Raw genomic sequence first — 27,459 nt, forward strand, 5'->3', positions numbered from 1 at the left:
CTGTGACATCAATGTTAATTGAGTCAGTCTCTTTTTTACTACTTTTCTTCTCCTTGATCCTCTCTCCCTCAAAACGCATGGAGTTTACATTAATACCAGCAGACCAGACTGCTCGCAATATTTTAACAAATGTTCAATCATTTACTTTTTCTCTGTTCTTTTGCTACTCTCATTTTGCTCATTTTACATTATATGCCTCTCTCATTCATTCATTCATTCGTTTACTTTGTCCTATGCTCACTCTTACTATAAATCACATGCCTCACTTCTATCTCTCGCTTCTTTCAATTTTTTTCCAACATCCCATCCACTTGTGTCATCCCATTCTCCGTCCTTTTCCCTCTCTTTTCCCATTCTCTCCCCCATCCCTCAATCACACAGGGTGTAAAGTGGCTTGGTGGCTGCGTGCATTTGCGCTGCATGTGCAAGCTATAAGAGGGTCAGCTGTCTATTTGCACTTTTAACGTCTTAACTCTATACGATGGGCCATTTATTTTCACTCTCATTTCTCTCACTCCCTCTCTCTGGTCCCATTGCCATCCTCTTTCTCTGTCTATTGCTCTCTATCTCTCTCTTAGGACAGTAAATGTTTTAACTCTCCATTCTATGGGCCATTCATTAAGTTAGTGTACTTTAATAAATAGTCTGATGTGTCACTGGCCAGTGAATTAGTGGCACTTTAAATCCCCCACCAGTGGCCAATAGATAGCTGGGAGGTTTGATATACAGCAGTAACTCTTTTTCAGAAAACTAATTACAGCTTAGAAGGGTTAATATTTACATTAACATGTGTCAGTATTAAAAGCACAAATTCTTATTACTGTATAGAAACATGATTTCTAAATTCTAAATTCTCTATATGTTCCATATTCTGCACAGAACAGCTGACAGATTAGACAGACAGCTGAGAAGTGGATATTGAAGTGCATTAAACTTAAATGCTGTTTAATGGCCACCAGAGGGCTACTTCTGCAGCTGCAAAAAAAACCAACCAAATTTTGTAGAGGTCTAATGGAAAACAAACCCTTAGCCTTCTTGATCCATATCCATCCACTCATCCATATGAGTTTATGCACTCAGCTGCAAACTTTGTTAAATATGGTCTCCATCAGTGTCCACAAGTACAAAAAAGCAGGGTTTGCTTTAGTGTGGGCAAGTCTTGAGATGGACACATCACTCCCATATAAATGTGCAGTTACTTGGCTTTTCACATTCAGACCCACCTCAAACTTACTATCCTACCATATACAAAAGCCAAAATGTTCAGGTTTAGATGAAGCTTTTAACCTAACAGCTTTTACCTTAACAGTTGCCTTAGTTAGCTTAGTTCAGTTCAGTGTTCAGTTTTGTTGGGCTGGGGTTGGCATACACTCACCTTTAACATCTCTCTGGATTCTTGACTAGATTTGCTTTAGCATGCTTCCTGTGCCTGTGGTATCTAAATTCTGTTAGACGCATTATGCAGCTGTTTCCATCTTGTATGTAGTTTGCATTTCTCCATTTTCCTCTTTTGTGAAATAAAAATTTCTACATCTCCACTTCTTTTGTTTTCCACACTTTATGAAGATAACCACAAATATGATTACAGTTACAACCTGTTACTTTGGAATGTGTTACACCCGACACTGCTCACCACCCTGTATATGTATATGCAATATAAATAATCAGGAATCTGCTCTGGAATCTATTGGAAAAGTGACGATTGGATAATGAACAATGGGTATGGAAAGTGTTTCTGGCCTTACGGCTCAAAAAACAACAACAAAAACAAAAACACATAAATGACAAGTTTGGACACAGATTATAGGTTTCCATTCAGAGATATTGAAGAGGAAGAATTTGATTATGAAAAGGACTGTCAAGGTGGTTATTTTGCCACACACGCTGAGAAAACGAACTTCAAAACGTTTAACTATGCAGAGCACAACATGCATGACCCTGAAAGTAACATTGACCCAGATACCCACTTCTACAATAACACCAATAATACTTGTGAGTACTATACGGATGACCAATTCAATATGAATATTAAAATGGCAAATGCATTGTCGGTCATACATTTCAATAGTAGAAGCCTGTATAAAAATTTTTCTAAAATTACAGAATGTTTAAGTAAGTTAAAAAAGTTTAATATAATTGCAATATCAGAAACATGGCTCGATAATGAGAAAATTAGTGAAATGGGACTGGAAGGATACGAATTATTTACAATGAACAGGGTGAATAAAAAAGGAGGCGGTGTTGCCTTATATGTAGATAAAGTTTTGAAATGTAGTCTGATTGAATGTATGTCAAGCACCATAGATAACGTATTGGAATGTGTCACTATTGAAATCCATGTTGAAAAAGCTAACAATATAATTATAAGTTGCATCTATAGGACACCAGGTTCATGCCTTGAGGCATTCAATGAAAAACTTGCTGCTATGTTTAGCAACCTAAATGATAAAAAAGTGCAAATAATTTGTGGTGATTTTAATATAGATTTGCTAAACCCAAATGGACATCAGAAAACAACAGATTTCATAAATACAATGTATAGTAACTCCCTTTTCCCTGTAATTATAAAACCAAGTAGAATAACAATTGATACAGCTACATTGATAGATAATATATTCACAAATAAAATTGACCATGAAATAGTAGGTGGACTTCTTATAACTGATATAAGCGATCATCTTCCTGTTTTTGCAATTTTTCAAAATTATTTTGGGATTAAAACTAAACAAAAGAATCAAATATTTGATATGATACGACTTAGAACAACAAGAGCCATTGCTGCCCTCCAGGTGGACTTAAAGGAACACAATTGGAATGAGGTTTTTGCAAATGAAGATTCAAATAGTGCATATGATGCATTCTTATCAACTGTAATTTCACTATATGAAAAACATTGTCCTTTAATGAAAATCACTAGAAAGCATCACAGATCAAATAAGCCATGGATCACAAAGGGGATAGAAGATGCATGTAAAAAGAAAAATAATCTATATAAGAGATTCATAAAACAGAGGACAAAAGATGCTGAAATAAAGTACAAGTTATATAAAAATAGATTAGTAAATATTATAAGAACAAGTAAGAAAGAATATTACCACAAATTATTGGAGCAAAGTAGAAGTAACACACAAGAAACATGGAGGATATTAAATAGTATAATCAAAAAGGGCTCAAAAATTAAGAATTATCCAGATTATTTTAAAAAAGATAAAGATATTGTGCTTGATAAAACTAAAGACATTGCAAATGAATTTAATGATTTCTTTGTAAATGTTGGCTTTAATTTAGCAAAAGAAATTCCAGAGTCAAGAAATAATAACGACCTAAATAAACATATTACTCAGAATGTGTCCTCCATGTTTATTGGTGCTGTAACTCATAGAGAAATAATTAACATTGTGAAGACATTTAAAAATAAAAAGTCCACTGACTGTTTTGGTATTGACATGATATTAGTTAAAAGTATTATAGAATATATAGTGCAACCTTTCGCATACATTTGTAATCTGTCCTTTCAAACTGGTGTATTTCCCTCACAAATGAAAATAGCAAAAGTTATTCCAATCCATAAAAACGGAGAGAGAAGTCAGTTTACCAATTATAGGCCAATATCACTGCTCCCACAGTTCTCAAAAATTTTAGAAAAGTTATTTGTTAATAGACTTGATAAATATATTGAGAAGCATAATCTCCTAAGTGATAACCAATATGGCTTTAGAGTGAAAAGGTCCACTTCGATGGCAGTGATGGAACTTGTAGAAGGGATATCTAATGCTATAGATAATAAGGAATATACTGTTGGTGTTTTTATAGACTTAAAAAAGGCGTTTGATACGATTGATCATTCTATATTAATGAATAAACTAGAGAGATATGGCATAAGAGGGTTAGCATACAAGTGGATGAAAAGTTACCTGGATGACAGATATCAATATGTCGAATTCAATAATGTAAAATCTAAGCAGTTGAAGGTAACTTGTGGTGTTCCTCAGGGCTCTGTGCTGGGCCCTAAATTATTTATATTATACATAAATGACATATGTAGCATTTCCAAACTGTTAAAATGTGTATTGTTTGCTGATGATACCACTCTGTATTGCTCAGGTAAAAACCTAGAACAGCTTCTGACTACAGCGGAAAAGAAGTTAAATATATTAAAAAACTGGTTTGATGTAAATAAGTTATCATTAAATATAAAGAAAACAAAATTGATTATTTTTGGCACTAGACAAATGAAAAATGTATCTAAAATCAGGGTTAATGGAATTGAAATTGAAAGAGTGTACGAAAATAAATTTCTTGGAGTGATAATTGATGATAAGCTGAGTTGGAAGTCTCATATAAACCATGTGAAAACAAAAATGTCAAAAACCATTGCTATTCTCTATAAAACAAAGCATGTCCTGAACAAAAAATCATTATACACACTCTATTGTACTCTGTTGCTTCCATATATGACTTACTGTCTGGAGATATGGGGTAATGCATATAAAACGAACACTCTTCCTATTTTCAAGTTGCAAAAAAGAGCTATAAGAATTATAAACCAATCAAACTATATAGAACCAACTAACATTTTGTTTATTAATCTGAATACCCTGAAATTTTATGATTTAGTTGAATATAAAATGGCACAGATAATGTATAAAGCACAAAATAACTTGCTTTGTCCCAGTACTCAGAAGCTGTTCAAAGTCAGAGAGAGTCAATATGACTTAAGGGGAACAGATTTCTTTAAAAAAAACAAGATAAGGACAAATATAAAGCAGAGATGTGTTTCTGTTAGAGGAGTTAACCTGTGGAATAGTTATGACAGTGATTTAAAAAGGTGTAGTTCATTTTCCTTGTTTAAAAATATGTTTAAAAATAGAGTATTAGAAAAATATATATATCAAGAATGAAAAGAGCAAAAAAAAAAACAAAAACAAAAAACAGAAAACCTCTTGATTCTTTTGCTTTGATGTAGTTACTTACTAAGGTGGTGGTGTTTTTTCTTGTTTGTTTGTTTGTTTGTTTTGTTTTTGCTTTGTTTGCCTTCTCTCACCCCAACCGGTCGCAGCAGATGGCCGCCCCTCCCTGAGCCGGGTTCTGCCGGAGGTTTCTTCCTGTTAAAAGGGAGTTTTTCCTTCCCACTGTCGCCAAAGTGCTTGCTCATAGGGGGTCATATGATTGTTGGGCTTTTCTCTCTGTATCTATGAAGCGCCTTGAGGCGACATTTGTTGTGATTTGGCGCTATATAAATGAAATTGAATTGAATTGAATTTTATTATTTGCTTCGAGCCCTGTGTACAGGAGCTGCATGCTAAAAGATCTTTTGTTAAAAGGGTTGGCGTAATAAGCAAATGCTTCAGCCAATACCTTTTGATTAGCCTTGTCTCATGCTTTCTTGCTTTGTGGTAAATCTTTGTTCTGTCTTCACTGAGATATTTGAATGCTAATCAATAAACATATCAATATCAATATCAATATGTAAGTAAATGAGAATCTTTCGTAACCAACAGCTTTGCGTAATCTTCATATAGTTTTCATACTACAGAAATCCAGAAGAGAGGCAGCTTTCCAAAGTGTTGTCATGGTCCTTGGTCTGGTGACCCAGTGTTTATGTTTGGACACTTGGGTCCTTCTCTCACCACTCCACACGTCTGCCACTGCAATTTGGACTCAAAGAAGAAAAGGAACAAAACAAGACAAGGACCATTTAAGATAAGATGAAATAACCAATAAAGGAATAAGTTTACATTTTTAAAAGTTCAAGCTTACTCCTCCTCATTCAATATTTTGTTTTCTTTACATGCATTTTTCAGATTGTAATTCTTGTATAGAAATACTGATACAGTTACAGATTTTTACATGCAACTGTCATATGCATAATTTACACACAGATTTGTCGATATGTATTGTTTTTAAATGAAGCCCATTGAGAGATGATTGCAATTGTTAAACTTGCAATCTACTCCAGATTTTCATGTTTGTCATGGAATCAAAAGGGAACCGGTCAAAAATTAAGAAAAATCTCCAAACAAAATGACATAACTCACAGGAGTATACTAAGCTAGGCACTGCGAGCGAGAACAGATGCTCTGACAAAGACTAAAGGAAAGGCAGCACTATATATAAACACAGAAGGGCAATCAGGGGAGTTAAAATAGCCGGTGAAAATGAGACACAACTCAGCGGAATCAGATGACAAGACAAAGGATGTAAAACTTAAAGCAAAGCAAGCTACGAATAACTATAAAATAAGTAAAACAGTGAACCACAGACATGAATGAACTTAATACCAGGGAATTGATATGAGAGGGGGGGAACACAGATGAAGCTAAAATCTAATAGTAACACAACAAAGAACAAGGCTGAGTACATTAAAGGATACGTGGGAATACATGAAGCAAATATAAACACTAAACAAACCAAATATCATGTAGAATATTAAAATGCACTAATATTAAAAAAAAAAAGAACAACAAAAGAGATGAAAGCTTTTAAAGTGTCTTTTCCTCTATGTTTCTTTCAAATCTGGACTCTTACAGTTACTTGTCACATTCAATCTGTCATTCTTTTTAAGAAATAAACAAAATTATGTGCATTTACAGCATACTGGGTTGATTTTAATAGGTGACTAAAAGTGTTGATAGTTTTTGATGTGCCTCAAGCTAATATTATAGCCTTGATGGGGGAAAGGTGACAAAATGTGTGTGTGTTTGTGTGTGTGTGCGCGCATGTGCATGCACTTGTGTATGTGTGTCTGAGACTGAATGATTATATGTATGTGCATTGTCAAGAGAGGCAGGAGGTTAATTCAATCCTATAGAAACACAGCATGGACGGGATTGGACAGCACAGCCCTGAGGGTGTCACTGGCCTTAACCCCAATAAGGGACAGAAAGCGTGCCCACACACACACATGCACACACAATATGGACACTGTGACTTGAGGGTATGAAATGTGAAAAGCTTGGGAAAAGCCAAATTGTTTTTATATCTACTTTCTGGTGCATTTCATTTGGAGGCTAGGAGGATAAATGATGAACATGGATTAAAATATATATTTCTATTTATAGAAAATGCTGCATAAAACAAGGACAAGAAAGAAGAGGACATTTAGAGAGAAGTGGTGATGGAGAGCGGTAAGAGGGTTTGAGGGCATGGGGAGGGGACAGGGAAATGGAGAGATGAAGAAAAGAATGAGTGGGCCTGTGGAGAGTTGGATGTGTGGGATAGGTGCATGGGTGTAGCAGAGAAGTGACCGAAATAGCGAGTATAGACAGCAGGATGACGCAAGCGTCAGAGGAAAATGGAAGAGATAGCCTAAAAATAAGCAAAGCATCAGCACAGCAAACTACATTTTCACTCACACCAGCAAATGTGCCAGCAGTGCATGTTGCTTTGGGTGTTTTTGTTTTTATGAGATTAGATGAACATGCATTGTTTCATGACAGCTACTTTAAATAACATTTGACAAATGGACTAAAAAGACTACAAAAAATTTAGTAAAGAATTTTAATGCTTTAAAAAAAGGTATTACATCGCGCTGGTGCCAAATTACTGTGGAGCCTGAATTTTTTTTAGAGCTTCTAAAAGAAGATGCGGCGAATTTTGATTATCACTGTGATCATATGAGTCATGGGGCCTTGGAAGTGTGACCAGCCAGTGACCACTACTTTTTCACAGATGATAGGTGTTGATTTCAGGGGGTGCAGAGAATACGTTTCCCAAAATGTTTAGAAAACGTTACCGTTACCACCAACAATCGTTTTTGAAAGAAATATTTAAAAACTTTTGTGATAAAAATTAATTATCACTGGCATACATACTTGCACACTAAGTGTTATAATCAAAGCTGGCATATGCACAACAGGCCTTTGTTTTTTTGCCAAAAAAAACTTTAAAACCTAATAAGTTATTAGACTTGATTTCACTGCGTGTTCCTGAATGGTAATGTTAAACTTTGTATTTATTTATTTTATTCTATATAACACAGAAGAAGTAGGTCCACTATTTGGTTGTACTGGAAGAAAATGACACTTTAACCAAAATATTTATAAATACTGCATTTTTCTTCATTTCAAAGGATCACAGGAATTTGGGAATTGAACTGAATTAGTCGGTGAAAAGTGATAAGTTACTTCAAATAAATGCAGAAAGAGGAAGAGTCAACTATTGGGCTGTACTAAATAAGTCTGGTGTTAAATTGCACCAAATCACAACAACAGTTATCTCAAGGCACTTTATTACTTAATTGCATTGAGCAAAATTCATACTTGAAATAAACCAGAAAAAACAAATTTAATAGTTGGTGTTGACAGGACATCAAGAAAGGGATAATGCTATAATGAATTTTTGGTGTTAAAGCCTTCTATTTGGTGAAGTCTCACTACTCTGTGAGGACTGTAAAAGATTTGTCACCTAATCTAAAGTATGGTGATCTGACTGTCTACTGAAGGTACTGGCTGTTTTGGCTCAATAATGCCACAAAAGACATCTTCTGAATATTTTGTCAATGTGGTCTTCCTTGAAAGACAAAGAAAAACATGATGATTGAAAATTGCGCTTTTTTTTCATAAACCCCTATTTTTTCCCCTTGTTGTGACCAACTGGAAAAACATGTTAATTACCACAAAAAAGTGATTAAAAAAATAAAACTAGAATTCTAGTAAGCACTGAGAATTGATCAGGGAAGGGTATATTTAAAGCTCATGCAGTTTGTGCAGAACTGACTCATTGTGAAAGGAGCCCTTTTGCAATGAAAATGAGCTGCGTTATATTATATTTTAAAAACACTGTAATAAAGATAATGATGGGGCAGAAATCTGATTTTAACTGAGTTATCCAGTAAAGAACAGAACATCATGTGTATGGCAGGGTTATAAGTAGAGTGGGACAAAAACAGTGAAATACAAAAGTTGTGATTCCACTGATTAATATTTTAAATGTTTTCTAAAAACAAAAATCAAATTACTTAAAAAAAACGGACAGTTTGTAAACTTTTTTAAATCTCTTATCTGCTATAACAGTTAGCAGTTGATTAGTTACTCATTCAAGTTTTTTTGAGGGTTTTTTGGTTTTGTGTTTTTTTCCCAGCTAAACAAATCTTAGTACTATTAATTATCTGTGTTGGTGTGCTCCACGTTTTTATCGTGGTTCTTCTTTGAACTTGCTTCGGTGGTTTCTTGTTTCTTTAGTATCTTATAGAAAACTAAAGCCGGTGTTATAGTCTCCCAAACAAAGTATGAGCATGAGATGTTTGAAGAACCATGTTGAGTAGACATTCACACCATACAAGTCTTAACATTTGTCATATAATAGGTTTGGTTTTTTTTAATTGTTTGATCAAGACAAAAATAAACAATTCTGTAATGCTCATTGTGGTGTTAGAAAAATAACTCACACAGTATAATATATACTGAACCATGAACTGAGACCTTATGATGTGTCTACTGCTCTGTGTGTGTGTGTCTGTGTGTGTGTATGTGCGTGTATGTGTGTGCGTGTGTGTGTGTGTGTAACATTTGTATATGGAAAACCTAATATTCTGCTCGGCTTAAAGAGAAACATGCAGCCCATCCACCAATTTATTCCACTTTTTCTAATCAGCAGCCAGGCCAAGGATGTCTCCATACATATTCATGCTGCTCTGAAGATTCGGAGACATGATACATTTACAGCCTACATTTAGCATATTATCCTTAATGTTATTAGACCAGCAAACACAATTTAGCGAAATATAAGTCATACACAAGTAATTTTGAAAATGAGGCAATATTAATTGTGCGATTGTCATCCAGTTTTAATCCCGCTTGTGTGATAGCACTTCAATCTCTCGAACTGAACGCGCCTGGCTGAATAAATTAGTACAATCAATGTATGACTAGATTCTTTGTCATGTGGACACACTCTGTGCAAATCTATGCAAATGTCTTATGAGGAGAGGATAAGAGAAACTCTTCTTGGCTAACAAAGCTCTTGATGATCACCGTCTATCTGACACTATGGTGTAATGTCATTTTCACCCTCTCAAAGGAGAAGAAAATGAAAAAGAGTAGGAAAATAAGAGGGATGGAAAACGTCAAGGTTCCAAATCATATATGTGCATGTTTGCCTTTATACTGATGCACAGGATATTTCTGGATGTAACAGTACATTTTATTTTGATACCTTTTAAGCATTATTTTACATATTTACTTTGTTAAACTACTTGAGAAAACCAGGTAATCCACAAATCTGCCATCATGACAACCTCTTCAAAAAAAAAAAAAAGAGCAAGTTCCTCAACCCTCCATCCCCCACAATTTCTTTCTTCCTTCCTCCTTTCCTCCATTCACTTTTTATTGTTCTAACACCGTCTTTTCCCTCTTCTTTCCTTACCCACCCCTTTTCCTCCCTACCTCTATCCTATAGCCCCTAGCCACCACCCCTCTCCTCCTTTCCCCTCCCTTTGCTCCTCTCTGCCTGGTATTGATTAGAAGGCGAACCTCTAATCTCCTTAAGGTCATTAGGAACACTTAATTAAAACCTAGTTAGAATGCCTTTGTTCAACCAAAGCAAATTGCAGCTGTTCAAACGCGATTAGTATGATAACGCAAAAACTTGTCGGCAGGGAAAATTATAAGAGAGGATTCTTTTTTTGGTGGAAATGTTTACACAATTTAAATGCAGAGCTCTTGAGTACACAAGTCTAAACTACTGTATACTTGAGTTTGTGCCTCGGCTTCTGCTGTGTGTGCGTTAAGGGGATTGTTCATAGTTTGCTGATGGGTGGACTACGGGATTTTTACATATAACTGGCTTAGACTCGCCTATAGGACTAAAATGTAAAAATGCAACGAACAGAATTTGTTGTGCAGGCCCGAAGAACCGTTTCTGTTGTTCTTTTACTGTCATACGTGAACGTTGTCAGTATTATTCTCTGCCACTCCACCCCACCAACGAACCCCGCCCCTACGGCCTTTTCATCTTGTGCATTTGAACCGGAAATAGAAAATACTCAGAAACTTCACCTTTTATTTATTACTTATCAAAATTGAATCAGACTCGTTTATCTACATTTTTTCTATATTTTTATTTTAAAATTTGATATTTAAATTTGAATTATGACATAAAATGAGATAAAATGACATGAGTCAGCAATACCTTTCGGACATGCACATGCACTTTTTGTATGTAAATTACTACCATGTCACATATACAGTTAAATATAAACTACGCAATTTGGTTACTTTTGAATCCATGGCTTCATGATAGACCTACTGGGATAATCAACTACTGTTGATATTTATCAAGAGTCACTCAGTGTTAGTGTGGATCCCCGCTGAGTCACATCGAACTGCTGAACAACCCCTCAACAGCCTTATTTTTTTTCCAAATTAATGCGTCTCGTTTTCATTATTCTTCATAATTTCCTTCCTTTATTTCAACTGGGGGCCGGCTAAGTGACTTACAGGGCTTATTAGTAAATAATAATAATAATATACTAAACTTGGAACTAAGCTGAACAATGCTGATCCATATTTATACTGAGGTTTACTGAGATGGTTAGCAAAATCATTTATACGATTTTAATGGCTTGTTTATTTTCCTGATTGATTGGTTTATTTGTGAGAGACTGCATTAAATACTTATATAGCGATTTGGCACATAGGTTGAATATGTACATAAATGAATAATATATGAACGACATAAATGATTTCCTGCAATTCTTTCAGTGGCCGGAGCAAATCAGCGTTGCCTAGCGACCTTGATAGCGTTCCTCTTTTCCTGTGAGAGCCACTTGTCTGCAACCCAGACGCATCCCACGTAGGTGGGGGGTAAAACATTACTACCAGGCAGGGGGTAATTATTTAAATCGCAAATTAATGCCTTGCTGTCAAAGACAATCTTTGGTGTTCTGTAACAGATGCAAAACGGATATGTCGCACTGTTTGCTCTCATGCCGCCTCCGGGGCTCTCAAGTTTCCGTTACTTGGTTCACAACAGTGTAACGTTTCACCGCCGTTACTTTGTGCCCGGTATCCTGCCGCCTCGGGCGCTGCTGGCCAGATGGCAGCTCGCGGTAATCTGCTTAGCAGCGCGCGCCGCATGTTCTGAATGAGAGAGGTAAGACAGAGAGGAAAAACAAAACAAAAGCGGAGCTCTGTCAAGTTCAGTTTTTGGTTTTGCTTTTTTCTGTTGAACTGTAACGGGCAAAAAATAATTCAAGTCATGTTTGGAAAGGACTATTTTTTCTACTGGAGCGGCGTCTGTTACCGCTGACAGACAGGTGTGTGGAGGAACAGGTAGCTTGTTTTGTACGACTCATGTCAGAGCAACAGGTTGAATGTTTGTTGGCGCTGCACTTGTGATGGGGAGAGAGCTTTGTGCGGGGAGTCCGCAACGACAGGTAAATCTTATAGACGTACCACATATTTTAGGCTGGCTTATCTGCATAGGTTTACAAATTTGCGCAGCACATAGTCTTGTAGGCGGTTTTAGATAAAGTGTAAGCTTTTCTATCTCCTAACGGATAGTATAGGTTGAAGCCTGGACCAAGTAATATAACACTAGAGATGACTGCACTGCTGGCCTCTTTTTGTGCGTCTAAATGCGAAATTGAAGCTGCTAAGTATTGTAATGAAGAGAGCTTTCCGCTAAGCCTCAATTTCCAACAAACTTGTGTGAAAATTCGTTTGGTTGGATAAAACCTGAGAGCCAGATGCCAGAGGAAAAAGGGCATGTTTAATTCAATGGGAAATGAAGAAAAGGAAAAAGCAATGTAGCAGTATCAGCTGAGCTGTGCCTCCATCAAGCTGTACATGATAGTGTAGGCTTTGGCTAGGGAATAGCCTGCATGGCATTTCACTCTCCCCAGATTTGTCTCATGTTGGATTTTGGTCTGACCAGGTCTCTCTTTCCTTCTCTCCTTCTCTCTTTTCCCTCTCTAGATTGTAAAATCCTACCTATCATGTGAGGGCTTTGGTTACGGTTTTTGTGTGCATGTGTGTGTGTGTATATGTGTGTGCCTGTGAGGGACAGTGTAACAGAGAGTTAAGAGTCATAGCTTCACCCCAGGAGCACTGGCCTGTAAAAAAATGTTACAGTTACCCTTAAACCATGAAAGCATGACAGTCATCACTTATTCAAATCCTGCTAAAACTCTTCCAAAAGAAATCCAAATTCAGAAACATCTCTCTGCCTGCAGGAATGTTCCAAAGTCCAGACCTGAGATGCTGGATCCCTCGGAGAAACTGATTCTGGAATGTTGTGGAACGAAAGGCCTGAGATGGACTGAAGAGAAGGGAGACTGGAAAACAGAGGGAGGGGCGAAGGGAGACAATGTGCAAAGGGAAAGGCAAACATGGGGCATAGGACACAACAAATGGCGAATGAATGGAGGTAGAGAATCACTTCGTAAGTTATGTAATGACAGCAAGTGGGGAAATAGAAATGATATGCACAGAAGTTGGAAGGACAACACAGATGCCTCTGGGATGTTGTCAGTTGCAGAAAAAGAGGGTGAAATTGCACAAAGGGAGAGGGAAAATAATCTCTGGCCTATCTTTCTGTGGCTGCTGTCCCTGAAGAACATCAGTGAACAAAAGATGAAAAGGCAGAACATCATGAGGATGAGGTGGCGTCATATTCTTTTCTGGTTAACTCTCCTCTTCCTCAGCCTCTGTCCAAAACCTGCTTCTTCACAGGTAAGAGCTGCTTAAAGGTTATCATTTCTGATTCAGATGCTGTTTAGAAGTCAGGTTAGGGTTACCCTAACCCATTAATAATGGTTCTGTCCAGGTAAGTTGAGGCACTGCTGCAGTGAGTCAAAATAAATCTGAAGAAAAAAAAAAAATTACATCATTATTAATTTCATTGTGTAAACCTATGCTTTTTCTACATTTGTATCTAAAAACATCTTCAGATACATCATTTGCAAAGAGTACATTTTCCAGTTGAACTAATTCAAATAATATGCCTATATATTTTAATTATTTTGCTTGTAAAGGTGTTAATCTTGATAAATACATCACATGCAATTGTAAGAGTTTTCTATACAAAGTTTTTTGTGTTACATTGTGATTGATATTGTTATTATTTCTTTGAAGTAGATTCAAATACAGTATATGGCCTTACAAGTTATTATTATATCCAAATGTTTGTGGCTGCAGTCCCCAAAGCTACAAAAACATGGCCAGGATTAAAGGGATTATCAGACTTTCTCAATCTTTCACAGGGACACTTCCCACGAATGGAGAACATTGCTGCCCTTAAACCCGTGTCGACCTCGCCGCCTCGTTACACCTGTGGCTTTCCAGAGCGGAGCAGCTACTGTCAGTCACCTTCTTCTCAGGCTGAACTGCTCACATGTTATCAGGCCTTCTGTGTCCAAGAGTGTCCCTATAGATCCTCCACGCCTCCGTATGCTCCGCTGCTGCTGGCTGCACACAGGTACCTTCATTAAGTTCAGAGTAATGTCAGGTATTTTAGAAGTTATTTTCTGTCGAAACCTTTAAGGCAAAGCAAAATTAATAAATTAAAAAAAATAAAACAATTGACTTATTTATTAAATTGTGTTAATGACATTACAATCGGTGTCTTTCTAATAACTGCAAGTTATTTGGTTTCTTAGGGAGAGCATACTGACATGCCTGCACTTCATTCCACCAGGGGTATCTGTGTAACTGAAGACACTAACGACACTCGTCCTGGTACTCAGAGAGAAGCTGGAACCTCTAACAGTTTCGATGGGATTTCTAGTGGATCCGGCAGTTTGTTGTTTCAGCCAGGCCAGGATGGGTGCCTGGTCACTCCCCCTTCACAGAAACTTGGAGCAATGGGTTCCCTCACCTTGGCATTGTGGATAAAACCAAGCTCTGCTAGAGAAATGTGAGTCTGAATTTTGTAAGCTGTAAGAATACAGTTGTCATTGCATAATTGGAGATAAGAATCCTTCTTTAAATCGAATCATCCACTGAGTACTGCTTTTGTTAAAATTGATTAATTATTAGTCTTATCATACAGTTCATTGTGCAGTACAAAATGTTTAGATGGCTTGACAGACAATGATTGTTTACTTCTTAACTCATAAGAAGCAAAAGACAGACGATAGCTGTGTGTGCATGTACATGGCAGCTATTTAATTGTGTGCGTGTGCGTGCACGTGTGCGTGTTATCATATACGTTTTCTACTACTTGAGGTTTGGCTAATCTTTCAGTTGCATCATCCCTTCAAACCCCCTCCTTCTTCTGTAAAGTGCTGCAGTTCTGGTAGTTGTTGGAAACAAAAAAAATATTTAGCAAAATGCATTAGGTTTTGATTGAAATGTTTTCTGTTTGATTGAAAGCCATGTTTACAGTCAGCAAAGAAGCCAATTAAATCAGGTGGAAAAAAGGAATTGGAAAGGCTAGTTCATGAAAAAGAGAAGCCAATCAGATGAAATAGAGGCAGAACATGAGAAGATGGCGTGGCTTTTTTCTTGACAAATCCTATTTAAAAAAAAAACAAAAACCTAAATGGTGAAATTTGTTTTGGGAAAAACAGCATCACCATTGCAGTAAGTAAGTAAAAGGACAAGTAGGTCTGTGCCCGATGTTCCCTTTGTATGATTGCAACAGGTGAAAAAAATTGAATATCTATTTGATCCAATTCAGGTTTTATTTAGATCGTTCCAAATAACAGCAACAGCTGTAAAGATCCCAGACAATCAGACAACACCATATGAGCAACCATTTGATTACAGTGGGAAGGAAAAACTTCCTTTTAAGAGTTAGAAACCTCCAGCAGAACCAGCCTCAAGGAGGGGTAGCCATCTGACGAGATTGGTTGGGGTTGAGGGGAGAAAGACAGGACAAAATACTAGGAATGGGTGAAACGCACATGAATATTCAAATTTTATATAATGTATTTATATATAGTCAATTATTAGTACTGGGTCTCAAATACTGTTATATAGCATCAGAGTAGTGCTACACTATCCTGTTGTAGCGATGACATATAATCCACTCCTTCTAGACCGCTGTGAAGTTTAGTCAAAATGTATATATGATGATAATATGACATTATCATCATATAATAGGAAAATTGACATCCTAGAAAATGCTGAGGCCATCTTTTATCTATCTCTCTCTCTATGTTTGTCAGTTTAAATGTCCCACGCACACATATGATTTACAAATATTTACATGAAAGAGAAAGCCCTGTGATATCGATCCAATAACAAGGAGCAGGTCAGGTCTGGTGAGATCAGTATAACCATCAGGAAACAATTAGCTGTCATGTCACAGACATGTTGTGTGTAAGAGACAGTGGATGAGAGTGTGCTGGTATGTTCCAGGCAAGGGTAGCATGGTGCAGAGTTACACAGTCTCAGATCAGCTTGCAATCACACACACATGCACACATTCACATAGACAAGGCGCTTGCCCACACTCAAAGAGATCAGCTGGCTTTACTCTGCAACCCTATCTCTTCCTACATACAGCAACACTTAAGGCAGGTGATTTGAACAACATGGCATGTCAAGAAATTGAAAGTAAGCTAAAAAAAAATACATAATCCCTTTGTTTAAATTCAAAAATTTAGCTGATAAAGCAGGACTAAATTGATTTGGCAGTGAGCTGTTTTTACACTGTCAGACTAGGGATGGACACCTTAAAATAAAAATATCAAACTAAATTCAGCTTCAGTTGCAGAGAAACCATCTTATCTTAACTGTAAAAATGTAGTGTCTGCATTAACCATAGGTTAACAAAATTATGTTATGCTAGTAGTGGAAAATGCAGCCTTGAGTTGATGGGCTCATTCTCACGTTTGTAGTGTTCAAATGCATCTGAGACTCAGGTAATGTCAAAGCTATAAAAAGCTTTACATAACTTTATTATATAACTACAGTAGTATTCAAAAGACTTGTAATATTAATTTAGCTCATCAAGAAACATAAAATGATCTGGTGAAGTGTCATTATATTGTTTTTTTTAATATGATCAGGAACAGTTTGCACCATTTTCACAAACAAGGACAGGTTTCCTGGAAATTTTGAGTGAGCTGTTAAGAATATTTGGAGATTTCCAGACATATTCACTGCATTCACTTATTCAGCAGTGTACCAAAAAGATAAGTGTGACCAGGATCTTTACACTAGTGATAGCTTTGAAGGAGCTTTAGTCTAACACCAGACAGGCTACATACATTTTGTACAAACTCTGTGGATGTTCAGTTAAATGTCAGTGTCTGTTAAGTTTAACTCGGATGGAGAATCATCCAGAGATCAAATCTCTCCTTTAAATTTCACGCTGTGATTTTTGTTTGTGAAGTTGTCTGTCTCAGGATTCAAATGACAGACAAGTCTTGTCTTGGTCTGTGGAACATGACACCTGCATGGCTGAATGCAACTGAATGGAAGTAATATCTCCCCCCCTTCACTCACTCTTTCTCTCTCCATCGCTCTCTTTCTGCTGCTGTCGTTGGCTATCATTCTTTTGTAGTAGAGATGATCATGGCTGCCATCAAAGAAGCTAGATGAAAGGAGGTCTCTATCCTCACCTCTGTTCATCTTTCCTCACCCCACTCTCTGTGTCCCTCCCCCTCTTTGTGATTTCACATCCCTCCCCTCTGAACAATGAACAGACCCAGCCACCTGTTCTTCCAGGCGATGGTTTTTACAACACTGTGACTTTGCTTTATAGAAACAGATTATGGTGATCGTAGTAGCAGTGTGTATGTTGAGTATTGTGATGTACAGTTAGGTCCATAGGTATTTGGACAGCAATACTTTTTTTTAAGTCAAACAATAAAGATATGATTAAAATTCAAACTTTCAACTTCAACAAAATGTTGTAATAACTATTCAGAAATTCAACCATTTTTAGACAAACAAAAGGGCTGGACAAGTTGTAAAGATAAGGATTGTTTGTACTTGAAAATCCTAGAAGTGTGGTACTAACTTGGCTATTGTAGAGTGTTTCTATGTCTTGAGAAACTCTTGGTTTGCTTTTGCAGTACCTTTATTATCCATTTGCACTACAAATTGCTGTCCAATCGGTTTTGCAGCAGTTGGCTGAATCTGAGCCCTGCACACCTCAGAATTCATGCTGCTACTTCTTTCAACAGTCACATCCTCAATAAAGAACAGTGACCCAGTTCTACTGGCAGCTATACATTTGACATGTAGTTGATAAGATACTCCTAAAGTAATGTAATGTTATCTGTCTGAGATTTTTTTTTCTTACTAGGTGTTGTTTTTTTTTTTTTTCCAGCTTATTGACACTGACCTCAACTTTTCTTTGGACCTCATATTGAGAGTTTTAGTCAATTGCTACCAAATACAAGTTCCATCCTTAGAAATCCACTCCAGAACTTTTATCTGTTTAATTTGTCATTGAATTATGAGTCATGTGGACATGAAGTGGACATGAAATTGACATAAAACTGGTTGTCGGTTACTTGTCAAATTATTTTACCTCTGATAATAGGGGCCATGTATTTAAAATATTTGTATTATGTTTTTGTTAAAACTCCCTCAATTAAAGCTGAAAATATGCACTCCAGATATCTGGATTGTCTTTATTAAAATTCACTGTGGTGGTCAAGTGAGAAAATTACAAAATTGTCTTGTTATCCAATAAACCAATAGGTTGACAGTCTAAAAATTGCTTAATTTTAAGTAAGCATATAGCTTTAAAACAAAAAGCAAACATTTTTTACTGGTTTTCTGAAATGTGTGTATTTTTTCCCCACATATATCATTCTTAATATCAGACTGCTGCTCACATAAAATTAAGTTGGACTCTGTGATGTTCAGGTCAGTATGTATGGCCAGTAATAATTGCATACCTTCCTTAATAGACACTTTTATGTGTGTGTTAAAGGAAAAGTACTTGAAAGAATTTCTGACTCGTGTTGTACTTATAGTAATTTACCTATTGGTATTTTTTTATATTTGTTTTCTTTAGCCTGTCTTTCTATCTTTCTCTCCACAGAGACTCACTTTTATACCTATGTGCTTGTACAGACATACATTCAAATGCTCTTTTTCTCTTGCATGTACCTAACTGTGATTTATAGGGTTTCCTGCTCTGGGTTCATAAAAGCCATGATTTCCCATAAAATGTCAGTGATGGTGGTTAATATGACACGTAGAGAGTGTGTGCATCTGCGCCTCAGCGTAGCAGCGGAAACCTTACAGTCATGTAAAATATTGATATTCCATGTGAAAATGTCAGAATGAGAGACTGTGTGTAGTGTTGCTCAGCTTCATGGGTGTTAGAGTCCATTCTTCCCTTTGTTTCCTGAGGTGAAGCTTTAAAATTCTTACTGCTAAATATTCATGTGAACCTTTTTGGACTGTCAACTGATGCAGACATAATTGAATCCTTTATTGTTTATGTGTGTGTTTTTTGTTTCTCTCAGGATGCTCCTGGAGAAAAGTTCAGAGCAGCGGCTGTTTTTTTCTCTGACCGTGTCTGGGGAAGCTATCATTCTGCGATATGGTCAGTCCAACAATCAGACTTCTATGAACAGCTTTAGAACAGAGGGCAGACTAGGACTGGAGAGGTGGACACATCTTGTTTTGCAGGTGAGTAATACATAGTTTAAGTATCCCCATGGTGAGTCGTGTTAAAGATGCTATGGCTGGACACTGTCAGAGGTACATGAATTTGATCGTGTATATTTACATCCAGCCCGTTTGTAATCATTCTACCATGAGTTTTGTTTTTAGCTGCAGTACTTAGGGCTGTGAAAGCGGAATTGTCTCTTTTTATTATAATCTGATTTTCTCTGTCATCCTCTGTGTCTGTTTTACTCTTTCATTCTCTGTCCATCTTTTTCTCATCCACTCTGTGAGCTGGTGGTAATTATACTGGAAAACATCTGTTTTGGAACAGCTGCTGGGGCCAGGGGCATACACATTACTTCAGACACACAGACACAGATGCTTTCCTTACACTTTCAACACAATTTTTCAAAAGTCTATGGCCTGAATGAAAACAAAAGCAAACAAGCAAACAAAAAAACAAAGCTGCTGAATTTTAGTTACTTAAGTTATTTGGGACTTTTCCGTGATTTGTACAATATAACAAAGAAAGTACAGTCTTGCCTATACAACTGTATCATTTTTATTTTACTTAAATATTTTTCTAATTGTTGATTCTTTTAATATTTTTTTTAGATAGCAGTACTTTAGTGCATGTGCTTTTGTACATAAAATTTGATAATTTTATGTATTGGTTGATAATTCTTAACTAAATACATTTGTCTAATTAAGTTATCAATATTTTTTCCCAGCTAAACTTGGCATCTATCTGTACAATTCAAGTGAACTTGTGAGTTTCTCAATGCAGTGCTTTTTTCTGTCTAAATATTTTACATATATATGTGCTGTGTGTTTTCTTTGGGTTTCTTTGGTTTTATTCATTTTTATTTCTTTTTTTCCACACTATGAGTTGATGTAAGTTTTATATGAAGTAGAATTTTTAGGAAACATTCAGTAAGAAATACAAGGTGGTCTGGACAAAATGAGGCTTTCATTAGCACTGATCACTCTAAAATGGCAGGTAGTGAAGTGGAGAGAGTTTTGAGGCCCCAAATGGATCCCTATGTGTGTTGATGTGAGTGTTTCTGGGCTGTTGAAGGGTATCGTTTTACAGATTACTCCACTGGACAATCTCTCTCTTTCAGGATCTCTGAATAACACTAAGGCTAGTGTAGGGGGAAAATATGGTTAACATGGTAAGCCTTAAATTCTTGCAACCTAAGTTGTATTTTTTTCTGTAAAAACAGCAAAAACAGAACAAAACACAAATTTTAACAGGTATTAGTAGAATTTATCCTGTTAGCAACATGATCTGGAATTTAGCTGTTGAGTACAGCTGACATACATTTTTAGGACATCCAGGAAAACACCTTCAGACATCAGATAAAGGCCTCAGATGTCTGACCATAAACAAAAAAGCACAACTTTTCCCATCAAACCTCCCATCAGACCTTTGACAAAACAGCATCAGACTAAAAATGGAAAAAAACTGCATCAGGCGATATAGTCTCAGAAAAAACGCATCAGACAAAAGGGTCTCAGAAAAATTAGCACCAGACTAAATAGGTCCCAGAAAAAACGGCATTGGACTAAAGGTTCCATGCTTCTGACTAAAAGGTCTCAGTCTAAACGACATCAGGTTAAAAGGGCTCAAAAAATGGCATCAGATGATATGGACTCAGAAAAAAACGCTATCAGACTAAAAAGCTTCAGAAAAACCACATCAGATGACACAGTCTCAGAAAAAAGTGAGAAGCTTCCTGCCAGCCAAATTATTTTCCAAGTGATCAGTGTGCGAGAGTGGCAGAACATGGCTGTGTCTAAATTCAGGGGCTGCTTCCTTCAAAAGCCACATTTGAAGACCGATTATGTCAGAGTTAAATGATGAAAGCTGTCCAGTGTCATCCAAATGTGGCCAACAAATGCGTCCTACCGTTTTGGAGGATGGGTCACGCCTATGCTTTGTCCTCCCAGGATTCATTGCAAATCAAGGTTGAAGGAATTTTTGGGGAAGAATGGTGGATGGTCAAACGAAGTGGTCCAGAAATAAACTTTTAAAAGTAAGTGCTGAGTTTTATCGCCCTCAAATATCCAGCGAAACAAATGTGAGTATAACAAAGACTCTTAAAAGTTCAATTTAGCTAGCTTTTGGCCAAGTTATGTGACATTACTGATATTGCCACTAAATGTGGGTTAGGTCCTCGATGATTTGGTTGGTTGGTCAGTTAGTTTGTTAGTTTGTTAAGTTAGTTTCTGGCCAAGCTGGGTCTGTTTGGCGATGTGAAGTCAAATGTACTTAAAAGTTTTGGGAAAAAATGAGCAGACAGTTCACTTTTTAAGCTGTGTATTCACTGTGACCAAACATTTGACCTGTGAATTTTGGTAAGGAAACAGACAGACTTAACCATGATATGCGGAAGTCATAGTTACATGAGCTCTCATCTTGTAATGAGCAACTGATAATAAGACAGACAGTAAATGGATAAGTCCTCATTTTGTTTCTGCTGTTTTTGGCATGCTTATATTATACAACCTGAGACCGTTACCTTTCTTATAAAGCCCAAGATATCTGCAGGATTTTGTCCTGTTTCCCCTTTTTTAGTTTTTTTTCTCTCTGATATATAAAATATTTCCATGTGATTCTAAGAGAAAATTGTGTTTTCATCTGATAGTTAACAGATATTTAACAAAGTTATCTGATTTTGTTGTTAACTGGCATGGTTAATTTCCTTCCGCAAGTATTCAGAGTCAGGAGAGACTGAAAAACCCACCAGTGGGAGGTGATGGGACAGAGGCTTTCCACCCCTGATGAAACAGCCAGAAAATTCAGCAATGCGAGGAAGAGGAGGAGGAAGAGGAGCCAGCAGCAGCTCAGAGAAGATGAGGAGAACAAATAGCGGTTCTCTGTAGTTTAGAAAATGGTGGAATCATTTAAAAGAAATTCTAGATGTTTGTTTCTTGTGTTTGCAGAGGTATCGCCAACACAAAATATAACAGCTTCATTCAGGGAATCACAAAAATAAATTTGTGATGAATCACTGATTTTATTTGAAATCTACAAAAGGATCACATATTTTTAGTCTACTTTTAGCTATTACTGTGATATTGCCCTTTAATATAACTAAGTAAAGCTTTCAGACAGTCATACAGGTATAAAGTAATATGAAATAGAAATAAATACCTTAAATTTGAACTAAAATGTAATATTTGAGACAACAGAGTTCAATTCCACCACTGATAACTTTTTAATGTATAAAAGTATAACGTAAGACCTATTATATTTGTATCGTCAAAATGAAAAGAGACTAGTTTCATGAGCTACTCTAGAAAACTAGTTTACTAGCTAAAGTTAACATTACTGTTGGCTAAAGGGACTGAGGCCATGGCTGTGGCTTTCTAACATACACCTCTGATGAAACATCACAATTTTCTCCAATAAAAGTAAAATAAATGACATAAAATAAAGACTTTCTCTATTTCGGTCGTCCACGGCTGTAGCTGCTACCGTCGCGGTTGCTAGGCAACAGGAGGTGCATTGTAGGCTCGGTTAGACCGTCTAATTTAACAGCCAGCTAGTCTTTGCAGGTCCTTCCTTTGCATTACCCGGCCTACTTAGACCAGTCCTTTGAAGGATGCAGGCCCTGACCTGATAACAGCGTCACCTGCTAGAAGCTTCTCTCTGAGGCACTTTTATCAGTAGCATAAACTCAGCCACTTACAACATCTCGAAACACCCTGCTACCTCTTGTGGGGAACACCCCACATCACATCAAGAACTTCACCGACAAGGTCCAGAAACTTACCCTGGACCCAGATGAAACCATGGTGTCCTTTGATGTAGTCTCCCTCTTCACTTGCATACCCACCACGGTGGCAGTGGAGACTGTCAGAAAACGACTACAAGAAGACAGCTCCTTGGAAGACAGGACCAACTTCACACCCGATCAGATTTGCACACTGTTAGATCTCTGCCTTACCACAACATACTTCAAATACAACGAGGGTTTCTACAGACGAAAACATGGCTGTGCCATGGGCTCCCCCGTGTCACCTATTGTAGCCAACCTTTACATGGTGGAAGTGGAAAGAAAGGCTCTTGGCTCTTTTAAAGGAAGAGTACCCAGCCACTGGTACAGATATGTACGACACCTGGGTCAAAATCAAAACACAAGAAGTGGAATCCTTCACTGCGCACATTAACGCTGTGGATAAAAACATCAAGTTCACCAGGGAAGACACAAAGGATAACTTTTTGCCCTTCCTGGGCTGCGCTGTGCACATTGAAGAGAATGGCAACCTCAACATCGAAGTTTACCGGAAGCCAACACACACGGACCAGTACCTCCTCTTTGACTCCCATCACCCTCTGGAACAGGAACTTGGAGTAATTAGGACCCTACGCCACCGGGCAGAACATGTTCCCTCTAAGCCTGAAGGGAAAAAGAAGGAACACACACATGTAAAGGAAGCACTTAAAACATGCGGTTATCCTAATTGGGCGTTTATAAAGTCAGCAAAGATGCACAGAAAAGAAGATCAGACACCAGCGAGGGAGGATAAGAAAGACAGACGCAACAATATTGTCATCCCCTATGTAGCTGGTGTATCAGAGAAACTCAGGAGAGTTTTTCTCCAAGGATGACATCCCAGTGCATTTCAGACAACACCCTCAGACAAAAACTGGTTCACCCGAAAGACAAAACTCCTAAACACAAACTTAACAACGTGGTGTATGCTGTACAGTGCAGCGAGGAATGCCCAGACCTCTACATTGGAGAGACCAAACAGCCACTTCACAAGCGCATGGCACAACATAGAAGAGCCAACTCCACAGGACAAGACTCAGCTGTCCATCTGCATCTAAAGGACAAAGGTCACTCTTTCGAGGATGCCAATGTTCACATTTTGGACAGAGAGGACAGATGGTTTGAAAGAGGAGTGAAAGAAGCCATTTACGTCCACTGTGAGCGACCATCTTTGAACAGAGGCGGTGGTTTACGACACCAACTGTCTGCCATCTATAATCCAGTTTGGAGATCCCTTCCCAAACGCCCACTCACATCCTGGGCCATCTGACCTCAGGAAATCACATGATAGGGTGGGGCCAGGTTTCACAATGAGCTCACCCGAAACCCTGGCTGATTGTGACCCACACCCGCTTTCACACCTTGACTCATGTGATTAGGTAGAGGATCATCAAGGGGTCCTTTGTCCCTCTTTGGGGGGAAACTCCACTGGGTTTAAATCTGGGACTCTCCACCATTTGACCTTAGAACTGAAGAAGCTTCTCGGATGAGAGGTGAAACGTCTTCAAGCAACTCAAAGAAGTCCAGACGCTTTTCTTTCCAAGCTCCTTAGACTACGATGACCTGGATGACTGAGAACCTTTACAGACACATTTTATCGGAAACCTTTTAGTCTGATGCCATTTGTTCTAAGACCATATTGTCTGATAATGTTTTGTCAAAAGCCTGATGGGTTTTTCAGTGGAACATTATGCTTTTTTGTTTATGGTCTGACAATGTTTTCCTGAGACTTGAGGATTTCCTAATATGTACACTTTAATATATGCAGCTCCACATATCTCTTGGCAGTTTTCAGTTGGTTTCCCCCAAGGATTTGTGTCTTCTCCCAGGATTGAACCAGTAAGGCAAATGTGTAAACCACAATTCTATGCCATGAGACACCATAACTGTTAACAATGGAGAAAAATCTACCGTGGTCACCTTTCTATGTGAACTCAGCACTTCGAGCCTAGATGTTACTGTAAATGAGCGCACGCCAAAAAATGCTGAAAAGGGTTTTATGATGAAGCACATGGCAGGTATAATGAGGTTGTATCTAAAGTAAACACAAATGGCTTATAATATAAAAGTGGAGGGGACCATGTACAGCTTAAAGTATTAGAGAATAAAACAGGATAATACTCAAAAGTTCAGTCTCCAGTTTCAAATAAAATTATAAAAGATTTAACACTAGAAACGGCAAAGGGGTTACTTGGACTCCTTTGGTATTTAAAAATTATGCAACTTTGTTAAAAGAAAATCCATCATCTCATATTTCATGACTTTTCCTAAATTGGTTTTATTCATCATATGGTGAGTATTGGGGTGTATGGGATAAAAAGAAAAAATATGACCATTTATGCCTAGAAGTGCTGAAGAAATCGTTTTAACCCTCATACAAATCAGTGTAAAATCCTGTGCTCAACAGTTACTGTGCCTCATATGCATCTTTTGATATGAAGGTTGCTACAGTTTTATTCAGAGCAAGCTATATGTAAATGATGATTGAATAAAGAGAACTGTAGTTGGATAAAAGATAAATAATTATTGTAGTGGTGAATACGTCAGGAATGGGATATTGAACTGGTGTGCAGTTGAGGAAGGTGGATTACTGGATGCAGAAGCTGTGCTGAAATTATTGTCTAACTAGACCAGACTGCAGATACCAGTTTATTTTCAGATACTAAAATATATTTTATTTTTTCAAATCTATAATGAAATAATCTGAGTCATTTGTTAAGCCCAGAATTGTTTTAGATGCTAATAAAATGTTTTGGAATTTTGTTTATTGATGACCTTGCTTTTCGTATTTTTACAAAGATATATCTAAAATTTTCTCTGTTAATACCATGTGTTCTCAAAACACAGTAAAATAAGTTCCATAATAACTAAAGTGGATGAGTGCTTTAAAGTGAGCTAACAGTGTCAAATGTAACTACATTAATAAATGTACATTAATAGCACCTTCGTTTTGCATTTAAATGGTTGGGAACCCAGGAGTTCTGAGTAGGTTATCCATAATGTGCACTGCTTTAAAATGAAAATCATTGTGTCTAGCCTGAAAATTTGACTTGACAGTCTAGTTTACAAGCTTGCTGACTGGTGTTGATGGAACAGTACTTTGGCAGTCTAACATGTTGTTGGCTAAATGTAGTTTTGCTGATGGCTCAGTTGGTTGCTAGCGTGTGTACAGGATGCCTGCCTCTGAGGGTACAGTTGATATATATGACTTTGTACAGTATGCTTTATATGTTTGTTGCATATATCAGTGTAGGCATGGGAAAGTACAGTAATTTACTAAAAGTGTGTTACGTTGGTGCCCCTTGAAGGTGTTTCAAAACTTTGTACGCGTTTGTTTTTGTGAATTCTCTGTGAATCAGTCTGCCTTTTGTTTAATGGTATGGTGATGTGATCTGCTTTGACCCTTCAGGAGAATAACATAATCATACTTGACACTTAAACACCATTCGCATACCCCTGTTCTCCTGCACACACACACACTTATCTACTGGCTTGCTACACAGACACATACTCGCAATTCAGCGGTAATTTGTAACAGTCTGTCAGCTACAATACAGATATTACCCTATGAAGGAACTCTGTAATTTAGAAACCTTTCTTATTCACATATAGTACACACACACACACACACACACACACACACACACACACACACACACACACACACACACCTCACACTCACACCCATCATCTGTCGGTTTGTAAAGATCAAAACACCAAAAAAGACAGTCAAAAGGAATGCGGGTTTCCAAGCGCCAGGAGCAATTCACACACACACACACGCAGGGGTGCCAGGAGCAAGGTGCTGTAGGGATGCTGGTGCTCCCTAGGTAGTTGTCTTATCTGATTATGGTAACGATGTAGAGAATAGCGGAGGAAAATGTTGCCTGGGGGAGGGAGGGAATGACAGAGGAAGAGAAATGGGGGAAGCGGGGATGTGGCTCAGTGTAGTTAAGTGATAGCTGTAAAGTCAGTCTATCATTGGACTCACCTTTCAGTGACTTTTTGGAGGATATACTAATAATTGATAGTTGTCCATAGAAAAGCATCTGCTCTACAGCTGTGGATGAAGAGTTCAGTACAACTAGTCTCCCACTGACTGATCTGTGTATAAGAATAATTTGGTGTGGTTGGTCTTTTGTTTTATTTTA

General features: G+C 37.4%; 1 protein-coding gene across 1 annotated transcript in view; it reads left to right on the forward strand.

Annotated features, from left to right (window-relative positions):
* Positions 1–11,747: 11,747 nt before the first annotated feature.
* ush2a (Usher syndrome 2A (autosomal recessive, mild)) overlaps positions 11,748–27,459 on the forward strand; it is a 217,576-nt gene continuing 201,864 nt past the window's right edge. Inside the window, exons 1-5 of the mRNA XM_087834076.1 lie at positions 11,748–11,793; positions 13,175–13,673; positions 14,204–14,418; positions 14,638–14,856; positions 19,379–19,544. Coding sequence (XP_087690202.1) covers positions 13,200–13,673; positions 14,204–14,418; positions 14,638–14,856; positions 19,379–19,544 — 1,074 coding nt within the window. The 5' untranslated portion in view covers positions 11,748–11,793; positions 13,175–13,199. The remainder of the gene's footprint in view (positions 11,794–13,174; positions 13,674–14,203; positions 14,419–14,637; positions 14,857–19,378; positions 19,545–27,459) is intronic.

This window comes from Neolamprologus brichardi, chromosome 1, assembly GCF_056152115.1.
Source record: "Neolamprologus brichardi isolate AB-2024 chromosome 1, ASM5615211v1, whole genome shotgun sequence".
NCBI classification, from domain to species: domain Eukaryota; kingdom Metazoa; phylum Chordata; class Actinopteri; order Cichliformes; family Cichlidae; genus Neolamprologus; species Neolamprologus brichardi.